The sequence below is a fragment of the Daldinia loculata genome, assembly GCF_022478755.1.
Source record: "Daldinia loculata strain CBS 113971 unplaced genomic scaffold F4817scaffold_57, whole genome shotgun sequence".
NCBI classification, from domain to species: Eukaryota; Fungi; Ascomycota; class Sordariomycetes; order Xylariales; family Hypoxylaceae; genus Daldinia; species Daldinia loculata.
This window is the reverse complement of record NW_026054911.1, coordinates 109881-122823: the sequence shown is the minus strand read 5'-3', so window position 1 is coordinate 122823 and position 12943 is coordinate 109881. Positions and strand designations below refer to the sequence as shown.

Sequence of the window (12943 nt, the reverse complement as noted above, 5' to 3'; positions counted from 1 at the left end):
AACGCCCCAATATAAGACGCGGGGGACCACCGTTTTTCTTCTTTTTCTTTCGAGAACCGATCATCAATTGCCTCATTAGGAAGCTCACCAGGAACCGTTATACCAAGCTTCCTGATAAAGCTTTTCCTACCGCACGTACGTATGTAGGTACAGAATAGCTATGTAGAACATGCCACTACGGGCCCTTGCAATCCACGCGATCATTACCACCAATGGTGCTGCTTGCTTGTTTTCCTCGGCTGAGATAATGAGCTTTAGCTTTAGCACATAACAGGTAGGTACCTAGGTACGTGTAGCTATCCCGAAGCGGTTAATAATATAGGTTAGAAATTCCAACGAAGAGTGCGGCCGAGGTGGGTAGCATCATGCTCGTTAGAGAGGTTAAAGCGTAGATACGAGATCGATCCGTACGTCCCCGGTCACAAAGGCCACAAAAGATATTGAAATGACGAAAGAACGTCCCATTGGGGAGGTGCCGGCTTGAACCGGCTCACTGGGAATTAGTCTGGTAGGTTTGTGTGCGAAAAGCAAAAGATCACGGTTTATCTAAGGATACGGCCGGTAGGTTTGGGTATCATGGCAATTCGAGTATGGTAGCTGATTCTCTATTGAAGTTGGCTCTCTCTAAAAGCCTCTTACACGCGAGATGTACATACCTACACCGTCTATGTCGTGAGTCAAGTAGCACAAAGCTGTTAATACAGGCGAGATGAGAGAAGACTCATTTCTTCGTCTTCTTCGCTCCCTTAGTCGTGGGCGCCGCAGCAGCCTCTTCCTCAGCGATTAGCGCCTCGATGTCTCGCTTTACCAGCCACTCTCTCGTGCTCTCCATGATCTTGTCTAGTGTTTCTCCACCCTCCAGCACGTCGGGTAGGTTGTGTACGTCCAAGCCGCTTCGGTGGTCCGTGCATCGATCCTGGCTGTAGTTGTAGGTGCGGATCTTATTGCCGCGAGTGATATTGTCTTTGCTTAGCACGCTATTGCGCAGCGCCCATGCCTCTTCTTCGCGCTCCTCGCGCCGGCGCTGACCGATACGCGATCGTAGCAATGTCCACGCCGACTGCCGGTTACGGTGCTGTGACCGCGAATCCTGCATCGACACCGTGATGCCTGTCGGCTCGTGCGTTAACCTGATCGCACTCTCCGTCTTGTTGACGTGCTGGCCACCCGCCCCGCTTGCGCGCATCTTCTCTTCCTTGACCTCTCGCGGGTCTACGTAAAAGATGCTATTGGGATCGTTAAAACTCTGCTCGTTAGGCATCTCACTCTCGTCCTCGGGGAACGATGGTAAGACCCATACTGCGACGGCGCTCGTGTGTGTGCGCCCACTTGTCTCTGTAGATGGAACACGCTGTACTCGGTGCATCCCCGCCTCTCCGCGGAACTGATCGAATGCGCCTACATCCAAAATCTCGAGCACCGCCTCTTGAAGCGGAGACTCACTCGAACCACCGGTCAAGGACTCGCCGCCGTCTACTGTCTCGTACTTTAGAATGTTCGTACGCATGCCCTTGCGCATGCAATACTGCCGGTACATACGGAATACCGCGTCTGCGAAGTACCGACCTTCCATACCGCCGGGCCCTGGGCGCACCTCAAGCAGGCAAGGCATATCAGCGAAGGGGTCACGTGGGGTAAGAGAAGCGGATAGAGCAGTGGCCAAAGAATTAAACTTGGCATTGGTCGTGGATAATTCATCTTTGGCTAGCTGACGCAATTCGGTATCCTGTGATTGTAGGAGAGCATTAAGCTCTACTATAGAGGATTGGGCGGTTTCCCATTCTTTCAGAGCCTCGGCGACGCGCGACAGTTCGCCGACACGCTTGGCTATTTTGGAGTCGAAGTCATTGGCAAGGTCGGTTGCGAGCTTGTCATGTTCGGCGGTTATATTCCGTGCGCGTTGGAGGAGAACGGAGGGTAGATTATTTGTCTGTGATTCTTGGACAATGTTAGTTCCAAAATGAGAGTCATCCTTCGAGTTATGGCGGACAGTATATATGTAATGTAGTTATATATTACATACCCGTACTAGCTAACCGTATGAACTGGCGATTCCGAGGCTGTGCCAGTGCCTTGATACAACGACGGCACACCCATTGCGATGTCAACATATTTGTCCCATTAAAGATGTCATAAGATTATTTTCCAGCTCGACTAAGAGCCACCAGAAAAGCTTAACGAGTGAAAAATTAAGGTTCGATGCCACAGTGCCTCAATGTCCACCTATCTTATCGATATTCTATCGATAGGACTTTAGGTTAATACGCGTCCTCTAGGACTTGTGCGCAGTTGCGCAAAACATCTTATGCGGCCAGGTGAATTTGTATGGGAATACATGTAATATTCGCGCGATACTTGCCAACCCCGCCATTTATGCAATTATACCGCATATACTAGTGTGACCATGTGGCGCGCGATCAGCTTATCTCACGTGAAAGTAGAGTACATAGGCTGTGCCATTAGAAAAGCTGGGCTGTACAGTTGGAGTTACTGCTACTACATACCTGTTATATCTTGCTTCAAATTTAAAAAGGTAAAAAATTACTTCATTCCATACATACATTATACATACATTTCTATGCTAACTCAGAAATTCTAAATCTTGTCTTCTTATAAATGGTTGACGTTAATGATGATCATCCTAATTTTGATAACGACTCGACGTGGCCTAGGCGATTGCTTCACGTCCCGTCAATGACTTCATGCAAATGGGCCCCCGGCAACAGCTACGGTGGTAAACAAAATCCTTCATACATCGCAGTGTCTTATACTTGGGGTAGATTCCAACTCAGAAGCCCTGATGAAAAACCACAGGTGGGCGCTTTGCCCATCCGAGGCGTTCCTTGGACCATACCACGGGTAGATCCGGATGTTCATTTCACGGTCGACGAGTTTCAGCATATAATCTATGAAATGATGAAGACTGCGGAGCGACACTACGAATTTGACCACATGAAGAGTCCAAGAGCTTTACAAAAGACCCCTGCCAGCTGGTTGGTGAGGCCACTACTGAGATGGCTAGAAAAGCATAGAATGATATATGAGTTTCTTTGGCTCGACATCGCTTGTATAGACCAGCGCGCGGGTCCAATCCAGATGGCTGAGATTGGAAGACAGGCTCGCATCTTCCAGAACGCTAAATATTCATACGTCTGGTTGAGCCATCTTTCCCACCATAAGATCGGGTCCCTTCTTGATGATTTAAGTCGTGCCATCACCGGATTGCAAGCAGAACCATTCCATTCCGAACTCCGCTATGATGCGGACGACTGGATCGTATTAGCAACCCAAGCCATTCGTAGTTTTACCGATGACCCATGGTTCAAATCACTCTGGACTTTGCAAGAGGGGTATTTGTGCAATCATTCAATCATTCTCTCACGAGAAGGACGAGTGTCGTGTGATCTAAGTAAGATCGTAGTTAGAACCTTTTCACTCAATTATCTTTTCCAGCTCACATATCATATTATCTCATGGTCTGAACGCACTACAACCCCCAGCGACGATCCTAAGTTATCCCAATTGATGGACCTGGTGCACAGAACAGGACTGGCGGCCCTGTTTTGCAACAATCCCATGGGACTCCTCGGGGTCTCATACAACCGGAACCCAACTAACGAGCTTGACCGCGTTTACGGCATTATGCAAACGCTAGGAACCAACTTCCGCGTTGGCACCAATTCAAGCCACAGATATACACTTAGCGAACTAGAAGACGAATTCGGGGACTCTATTCTCCGGACCTATCCCGTCCTTAGTCAAATGCATGTTCATATCCAAGCACCCGCCATCGGTGCAGGATGGCGGGTGCAGGGAAACTCCAGAATACCGTGGATGGTGGAACGGGGAGATATGTTCGGATGGAACGATGGAAACCGAGTTGATGTTAATATCGAGATATCTCCTCGTGCTCTATGCAATTTATCAACTAAGAAGATCGGGGATACTCTGTGGGCTCAAATCTCGGGGAAAGCATGCTCTTTTGAAGCTTTACGAAGAGGCTGGTGGGATGCTGATAATTCAGAGCATGCCAAGAAAATCAAACAATCACTATGGAGGATGCACGGCTGTACAGATCAACCGATTCACATGATCTCACTGGATCGTGGGACGTATCTAGATCCGCAGCCGCCTGGCCTTGACACTTTGAATGTGGAATCATCGCATCAGTTAGCAGCTTGGATGACTGAACAATCCCGCCTGCATCGTCTTGTAGTATTTTTACTAGGTCAGTGTAGCTTCAATGGGGAGGTATTTTGTAGCGGTGTGATATTATTTGAACGAGAAGAGCAAAATATCAGACATTGGTGTCGGGTTGGGATTTGCATATGGCTTTATTCCCACATGCGGGAAGAAGATAACGTGCATCCTCTCTGGTCGTTACTGAAAGGCGACAGTGATGATTGGTACTCTCTGGAAGGCCTCTATGGTTAGAGAACGATGAATAATGACCTTCAACTTCCACTTAGTAAAGTGCGCTTCTAACTTAATTCTATCATCATATTCATCATATCATCCCAGGATATTCGTGGCCATCTACTTTAATTACCTATCTTCCCTGGGGCTTTTATGATATAGCTTGATAATTAGTCCAGGCTTATTATTGCATCTTCAAGCAGCCTTTCCTACCGGTGATATCATATAGCTACTGTTATGTATTGACGAAGCAGTATATTGTTGTTTCGCTTGTACTATCGGTTCTGATAGTTTCCTAGTAGTTAGGCACACAACTACCCAAAAAGACATTTCTTCTTTGTCCAAGGAGATCCCTTTCCATTTATGAATCTGCCGTGCGGGAGATATGTTCCTCCCACTGTAGCAAGACCGCTATCCCACCAACATAGTCCAATCCGATGGTAATATATAATTCCGGATGTGCGACACTGAAGTACTAAAAGACCAATCATTGCGATAGAGCCCGTATATAGTGTAGAGGCTCGCGCTCCAATAAGAAAGACGTGTAAGTCATCTTCAGAGAATTCATTGAGCAGCCAGCTAGCAAGCTGTTCCTGACGTCGACCGTTGGGCACGGTTACAAAGCCGTTACCACGGTATTCTGGACATGATGCCAACTCCGACGTAACGTCTAAGTGGATTGTAACAAAGTCTGTCTTTCGGAACCTATGTTCAATGAGTTCGTGTGTCGTAAATTCTGTACATTTTTGCATGAAGGACGCGAAATTGCAGTAAACCCCCTTGAACTTGCCCCAGGTGATGGTGCCGACTTTCTCAGTTGATAACTTGCAGTGTGGGGTCTCTTGGTAGATATCGGATTGATCCTGGGCACTAGCAGTATTCGTTACGCCCATCAAGTATGGTGGTACAGCCGACTTTGGACTGACAAGCCAAGCCAACCCTAAAGGGGCCTTTTCCGTGAATAGGTGAAGTTGACTTAAAACGGGATAATGCTGCAAAAGATGATCCCCTAGCTGAATTTCAAGCTCGGCCCGTGTATAGGATAATCCAGGCCTACTAGAGAGGGACGACGTACCTACTCGAGCTCCAAAAATCTGTTGAATTCCGTATATTCGATCTTCATCCTTCACGCAGGTACGATGGCTTGTGGCAGTATAGACTGATAATGAATTTGCCGAGGCGAGGGCTGCCAACCCAGAATTTATTAATAGATCCATTATGTCCTTGTAAGCGGTAGGAAGAGCGCTATCCCAGAGTGCGTCTTGTAAGACCCTTTCGCAGAACGATATCAACGTGTATAAATCTGCGTGTAAGCGCACTTTGGACAAAGGCATAGGCGTTGATGCCGTATGAGGTTCTGTCACGATGATGCCCTCTTGACTCATTATTACAGCATCACACCGGAGAAAGGCTTCTTGTAGTGTCCACAATGAAGAAAACCACCGGTCCTGGAACAACTTCTGAAAACAGTTGTAAGCTTGCTGTAATATTTCTTGAGATGACGGAGACGTAAAGTCGTCCTGTGCTTGTCTGAGGCCTGAAATTTCGTCGCACAATTCATCTAACTCTATTATCACAGGGCTCAGAGTCTTATTTGAGGTGCTACCTAGCCACGCGAAGACGTGTTTAGCTCGGTCGAAAATCATGGCCTGTCTACCAATCTCAGCAGTAGATGTTGGTATATTTGCTCGCTGGTCGATACAGGCGATATCAATCCAGATGAAGTCCACTGTTTCTAAAGTCTCGCTATGAAATTGTGCTAGATTTGAAATGCCTTGCGTTACACGCTGGATGATCATCTCGAGATGTGCGGCTGTGAAGTGACTCGGGTCAACTCTTGGGATCTTCCATGGAACCCCGTGAATGCAGATTGGAGGGACCTTAGGTTGCTCATGATCGTCCAGTCTCCACCGTCCCCAAGTATAAGTAATCGCATTATATTGCGGAGCCGTTGCTGGCCCGTAAACATTTCCTGGCTGCCATTCATATGATGTCATAGTCGGGACATGGAGAAGACGCCTTGGCCAAGTCTTAAGGGCATTCTCTTCTTGCTGCAAGTCTGTTGTTGAAGACATATCGAAGAGTATTATAATAAAATAATGTTTTAAATATACGGAAGGTTATTGTGGTAAAAATCTTTTTGACGAATTAGTTTTATAATGACTATGTCCTCAAGTGCGAGAAGGCTACACATCTAATCTATTATGGGAGTAATCCGTAGGTGGATGTTTTTAAACCAATCAATTTATTACTTGGAGTTTAGGTGTAGCCTTCTCGCACTTGAGGACATTTAATATTTTATTATTTTATTTATAATTATTAATATATATTGAAAATATAAATTTATAACACTTTTATTAATTTAGGTAATACCTATTTAATACATTTACATTATTGTTATATCCATAGGAAAAATATCAATAATAAGTTGTTCCATTTTCTCACCTTCCATAATCCCATTAATGTAAGCATCTCCAACAAGTTGGTAGTGTTCATCCTTGGGTCGAAGAATGAAAGGAACCTCTCCACCGAATAAGAGACATACAACATCCCCTTGACGGCAGTTCGGCCCTAGCCCAACATATCCGCTTTTTGTGAAAAACAAGGACCGATTTCGACCTTGCCTTTTTACAAGCATTTCGTATTTGATAGAACCTTCCAGGTCTGCGTTTGGATTAAAAGAGTTAAAGACTCGTGGTTCGCGTCCTGACTTATACAACAGTGGTTGCAGGTATGCAGTGAAATTAGCTCGAAATTCCATCATATCCTCTGACGCCTTCCGTAGATTCGAGCCCAATCCTGCTGTAAGAGCCAAAGCAATTGATTCTATAGCTTCGTCCTCGCCATGGTGAATATGACGCTCATTGTTCGTGTCCCAGGCTTGAAGAATACAGTTAGTTGCCAAATCCCCCTTTGACCGTATATCATTTCCGAGTGAAAATTCAGAGATTATAATATCAATAACGGCCCCTTTCAATGTCAAAGTATCTTTGTTGAACCTAACATCCGGTTTTGTGCCACCAGATGCTTTCCACCGGACCTTGGTCAGAGAGTCATTAATCGGCCGATATCGCTCTTCACGGTCCCATCGTGGAACCCAAGATGGAAATGTCTCTTCTTCATCGAGATGCTGGGCGTAGCATAATATCCGAAGGCTTTGCATATCACGGATACACATCTTTGTGACATGTTTGTATAAACCAACTGTTGATTTCGAGTAATCCACTTGAAACGGTCTACTCATCTTAGTAAAAGGAGGCATGCCCATCAAACCATAGACTCTATCTAGCGGATCCGTCACGCAGAACGACCTTCCCCAATTAAGGAACGATGGCAACGTAACATCGCGAAACCATATCCGCCGACGCATGTAGTAAGCGTTCACGTAGTAAGAACCGGGAAATCCATTAGAGAGGCGTACTTTGGGATGCTTTTCAATATATGTAGCCGCGAGGGCGGCTTGATCCCAACTGATACGAGCTTTTCCACATAACACTTCAATGTTAGGGGTTGAGTTCACTTCTTGGATGACCCAGAGGCGATTGAACCACGGCCGTGAGAAAAACCAAGCCAACGCAGACCAGTCGTGACTGTCGTTATGTTTAACGCCACCCATCATATGCTGCGGTAATAGATCCCATAGCTCATCGGTATCCTTCAGGCTCGCTATATGTCCTTTTTCTTTTGTGTCAATTCGACGAACGCATCCTTCGGCGATCTCTTTCATCAAATCCATAGCCTTCTGCGCTTGGTTATCGACATCTTTCCCAAGCCATACAAGTACCTGTTTGGCGTTCTTGTATATAACTCTCATGTGACTGACTTGATGTTCTCGTTCCTCCCTGTTTGATTGATCGATGCAAATAGCGTCCGCCCATAATAATCTTGAGCAGTCTTGGTATCTCATGGCAACCAAACCAGCTTTCAAACTCTCTGTTAATGGGAGACATAACCCATCGCACCATGAGTATGTCGTGTCTCGAACATCGCCCCATGCGTAGGATATCGCTTCATACTGAGGTGGAGAGGTCCAATCTTCGATACGCAGGCGATATGAGACGGGATCGCTTGTCTTGCCGGGGAATAACTCGAGGACGCGAAATGAAGACTCTGACGGCAGAATCTCATATTGATATAGTGATAATTGTGGAGATGTAGGTATCTCTCCTGTTGAATCTGTTCTCAGCATGGTGTTCAGAGAGAATAGGGGGGGCTTGGAAGATGAAATTGCACATACTCCTTGCCCCAAGCTATAGGAGAAGTATTTATAAACACATGTATAATAATAGTATCACCCGATTTAGGTAGCTAAGATTGTGGTAAGCAGGCCTGAATCAGTTGAAGAAGTCATAAGGAGATTGAAACTTGTTTAAAACAGTTCTTTGTGTCTGAGTTTCAGGTGCGCCCTCGCCTGGCTTACGCCACCAGTAGATAAGCTATGTCAGATGTCAGATTACTATGTAAGAGTTTCCAGTATTTATTCGGAGTTACCAAATATTATGGCCAAAGCAATTGTATACTTAATTTGCAATTAAGTAAAAAGTTACTGCCGCGTATGTCATCCTTGCTTCGAGAATGTATCAAGGACCTTGAGGATAAAATTGAACAATGTGGGATTTTAAAAATGTAACATAGAATTACTCTTTACCTGCAAGACCAGCCTTGAATTTGGTGTGTGGCTTGCGTGTAAGCCGGGCAATATGTATGGTTATTTGGGTGGTCAGCCGGCTTTTCCCCAATGAATAGGATCATACTACAGCGCTCGAATTCGGTGATCGCTTTCGACATAGCTCTTTCGTAAGTGTTATTAGTTGATTCCCTTCGAAAACGATCTTTTTCAGCTTATTCAGTTTTATACCCTAAATGTCGACGACAGATCGGGCATTCCGGCTGCCACCGCCACCTCCGCCACCCCCCAACCCATGGTCAGGTCGGAAGAAGATTCCTATCACGCCATTAATAACTTGGTCCGTCTGGCCACACCGTCTCCTCCATGTCAAGACCATGACCTCGCACGTGAGACAGGGCCACAACACTTACAACGGCCTCAATGCACCGCCGTATAACGTCCTGAGTTATACATGGGGTAGGTTTATGGACAGGACTTTACAAGAAACTCCGTTGTTGGTACATGGGATCGACTGGCTAGTCCCTGCGATTCAGAAGACCCATTTTAGCGCTGACGCCTTCCGGGATGCAATACGTCGTGCTGCCAATGGCTACCAACATACCTGCGAATGGATATGGGTCGATATTGCATGCATTCCTCAAGAGCATGATAAAGAGACACCAGAGGCAACTCAGATTCGGGACCAAGAAATTTCCCGGCAGGTAGAAATATTTCACCGCGCTCAGGAAGCCTTCGCATGGCTATCTTCTTTTGAAAAGCTCGATCTTATTCAAGGTCGTGGCAAGCTAATATCCATCGACGATTTCATCCTGTACTTCAATGAGAATCAAAATAAGGTTCATAACACGGAAGTCGCAACTAATTTCTTGGACACTTTAGAAAATCGATTGTAGAACCAATGACTACCATGCTCAAGCACCAATGGTTCAACTCACTCTGGACTCTTCAAGAGATGGTGCTGCGACCAGACGCTTTCATTCTCTTTGACGATGGTCTATTGGAAGTCGGGGATGCTTATGATCAAACCTTAAGGCCATGGAACTTTAGTACCTTGAAGTTTGATGTCTTTTCCTTGCGTTCAATTTTAAGGACTCGGGACTTGAGAAGAATTCTTGAACATGTCGAAGACGGAATATCTTCCCATGGGAACACTAGTTCTAGTAGCCTGAGCCAGGATAAGAGTCGCTCTGCTGGAATATTACAAAGGCTAGAACAATTGGGGAATCTTCAGAAACTCAAAGGGCTGGACGCGCTGAGCATCGAATTTCCACATACTGCTTATTCCTTAGCCCAACACCGCCAGACGTCGAAGCCCGAAGACCGCATTCATGGCATTGTTCAGACATATGGAATTAGCTGTGGACCGTTACCACCAGGAGGGGACCCAATTTCTCGGCTGCACGCACTCGAGGACGAGTTTGGCGAAAAGCTGGTTGCTAAATCACCTGTACTCTCTCAACTATTCATACATAGCGGAGTAGATACTCCTCGTAGGAGTTGGCTCATCACGCAGAAGTGCAAAGTTGATGATCATTTCTGGGTTCCGTTTGCTTCGGGCAACCATCAAGTTAATACCCTCTATCGCTCCCTCGAGGTTGTTAAAACGCCTAGCTACGGGGAACCGCAAGGTTACTATCTACAATTCGTAGGAAAGGCCTGGTGTCTCGACACATTCGTGGAATCATCGAACTCTACGAGATCGAGGACATTTGTTCCGTGCAGTCCGGGAGATCCTGAACACTATCGAGGTCTGATGCTCGACCATTACATTTCGAAATCTGCTCTAATGGAAATCATTGATTATTTTCCTGATCGGCAAAGCATGCTAAATTCCGTGCGAAGTTTATATCAGTATTATCAGACCGTGAGTGGTTGGGTGGAGCGAAATAGTATCCGGAGACATAACGTCTCGGCTCTAATCAAGATTGCGTTACTGGCATCTGCGTCGCCTCACAATTTGCCAGTGGTTGACTATGTCGGGATCGTTCTCGCTCCCTCTCTAACAACTGAACAGTTTAAATACCATGATATAACTGGTCATATAAACATATCTGCTTCAAACACGACGACATGGAGACGTATTGGACTTATAAGGTGGACTGAGATATATCAAGACGACGAGCCGGTTTTTCATTGCGAACTACCCCCGAATCACGAATTTGAAGGGCTAATAGCATAAGGCAAAAGGGGTTATTTCAAATATCTTTAAACCAAAAATTCGAATTTTTATTTTATAGCAACGCTAGTTGCGTACTGACTGCTCTTCCAAGTTGGTATTTAAGGACATATGTTACAGAGTCAACATTTTATACTGCTAATTGAAAATTCCCCATGATCCTAACCCGTTTATACTACTAATACGCTATTTACCAAGTCTTAGTAGTTCTTCCAACCTCTCCCTACCCTCCTTGTTACGTTGATGATAAGTGACCATCAAATCAACCTTCAGAGTCTGTGACCCATGGCGTTCGTGGCCGAATAAAATCGACGCCTCTCTTACGGTGGGATATGTTTGCTTTCCTTTAACCTGCTTAGTAAATGCCTGCGCAATCTTCGCTTCAGTTGTGGCCGACTGTCCGATATAAAGATACCGCGAAATATGTATCACAATTACCACATAAAGTTGGTGGGTGAGCCAGATGTATTGTATTTCGACGGGCATCCAAATCATAGAGGATAGTAGTGCTATTGGGAATTCGCATGCGAAGAGTATAATACAAAGTATTTGCACGACTTCACGCATGCGTTGTCGTTCTGGGTGCCCATAGTGGCGGAAGAACTGTAGCACTAGGGCAGGAGGCCCCGAGATCAACATGAAGTTGCCTTCCGACTGCGGGCAGTGTATCACGAAGTCACAAGGTGGATCGTCACTGGCTGATGAATGAGTCGACAATAGCTGTTCACGATGGATCGCAAAAAATGCACTGACGAGGCGGAGAAAAAGAGGTAAGAGCCATAGCAAAGCCCAAGGTGAGTGATATATGACGGACACGCAAAGCGCAAGTATGATACCCGTCATCTCTGTAGTTATGATAGCGAGAAAGACTTTTGGACATGGACTTTTTGTATCCTCCCAAACAAACGGGAGGTCCGAATGTCGGTCGCCCTGTAGCGCACCAGAAATTCTGAGATGGTTAACAGCTACCCGGGCCCGCAAGACTTGCGTGTTGGGGATGTTGCCTTTTTCGATCTGTCCTGGCGACGTAGACGTCTTCGGATTCTCAATCTCTAGCATCGGAATCTGGCTTAAAGCCCTAGCCCATATACAATTTCGTAATGGTTCCGTGTGGGCTTTATGCTCGCCACTATCCCCATGCATCGTATACATCCAGTGCTGTTCGGGGAAGAACGAGGTGCCTAACATGTGTCCGAGACCAGGCCCTTTGAATAATCCGTGTAAGAACATTTTGTCCAGGACTGATAAGGCAACCTTGTGTGTCGGCCCCCCCATTGGCATGAATAATGCCATGGTCACGATGGACCCCCACTTGAAATTAGAAAAGTTACGTTGAGGCCATAACAGGCGTTCAAACGTAACAGGCGTTGCCGCTTCAGCCCCTATATATCCCAAAACGGCTCCGAAGGCCCCAAATATATTAGCGTTAATCGCCCCGGGAGATGGATCTGACATGTCTTTGTAGGGCCAGCGGCTACCTAGAAGGTCGGAAAAAGAGATCCACATGGTCGAGGGGCTGTCGGTTATATTATCACAGTCCTAGTGGTCGTACAAAATAGAGTAGGAAGGAGGATGCGACATTCAGCAGGCTGTACTTTGAGGCAGGGCACAAAGGGTGTCCTAAATCTTGTCCAAAATGCGGTTTCTTTTCTTTTGGGAGTTGAGAGGACGAGTAAAGTGAGCAGGATTTCGGTAGGACATGATGCAGGTTATCAACTGCA

General features: G+C 46.0%; 6 protein-coding genes across 6 annotated transcripts; 2 read left to right on the top strand and 4 right to left on the bottom strand.

Annotated features, from left to right (window-relative positions):
* Positions 1 to 368: 368 nt before the first annotated feature.
* On the bottom strand, positions 369 to 2282 carry F4817DRAFT_231648 (release factor). The gene is made up of 2 exons (XM_049298930.1): positions 2024 to 2282; positions 369 to 1938 (listed from the first exon to the last, which is right to left on the bottom strand). The coding sequence occupies exons 1-2, from the start codon at positions 2109 to 2111 to the stop codon at positions 722 to 724; spliced, it is 1305 nt and encodes a 434-aa protein (XP_049155721.1). The 5' UTR covers positions 2112 to 2282; the 3' UTR covers positions 369 to 721.
* A 224-nt stretch (positions 2283 to 2506) lies between these two features.
* On the top strand, positions 2507 to 4559 carry F4817DRAFT_348120 (uncharacterized protein). The gene has a single exon (XM_049304646.1). The coding sequence runs from the start codon at positions 2617 to 2619 to the stop codon at positions 4432 to 4434; it is 1818 nt and encodes a 605-aa protein (XP_049155720.1). The 5' UTR covers positions 2507 to 2616; the 3' UTR covers positions 4435 to 4559.
* Positions 4540 to 6648, bottom strand: F4817DRAFT_348119 (uncharacterized protein). The gene has a single exon (XM_049304645.1). The coding sequence runs from the start codon at positions 6489 to 6491 to the stop codon at positions 4731 to 4733; it is 1761 nt and encodes a 586-aa protein (XP_049155719.1). The 5' UTR covers positions 6492 to 6648; the 3' UTR covers positions 4540 to 4730.
* A 113-nt stretch (positions 6649 to 6761) lies between these two features.
* On the bottom strand, positions 6762 to 8675 carry F4817DRAFT_348118 (heterokaryon incompatibility protein-domain-containing protein). Its single transcript, XM_049304644.1, has one exon. It carries the CDS (start codon positions 8603 to 8605, stop codon positions 6803 to 6805), a length of 1803 nt encoding a protein of 600 aa, XP_049155718.1. The 5' UTR covers positions 8606 to 8675; the 3' UTR covers positions 6762 to 6802.
* Positions 8676 to 9279: 604 nt separating this feature from the next.
* On the top strand, positions 9280 to 11225 carry F4817DRAFT_319263 (uncharacterized protein; the record flags this gene model as incomplete). Its single annotated transcript, XM_049301037.1, has 2 exons — positions 9280 to 9857; positions 9926 to 11225. The coding sequence occupies 2 exons, from the start codon at positions 9280 to 9282 to the stop codon at positions 11223 to 11225; spliced, it is 1878 nt and encodes a 625-aa protein (XP_049155717.1).
* Positions 11226 to 11408: 183 nt separating this feature from the next.
* F4817DRAFT_361105 (uncharacterized protein) lies at positions 11409 to 12677 on the bottom strand (the record flags this gene model as incomplete). The annotated part of the gene is made up of 1 exon (XM_049306360.1): positions 11409 to 12677. One exon carries the CDS (start codon positions 12675 to 12677, stop codon positions 11409 to 11411), a length of 1269 nt encoding a protein of 422 aa, XP_049155716.1.
* Between the last annotated feature and the right edge of the window lie 266 nt (positions 12678 to 12943).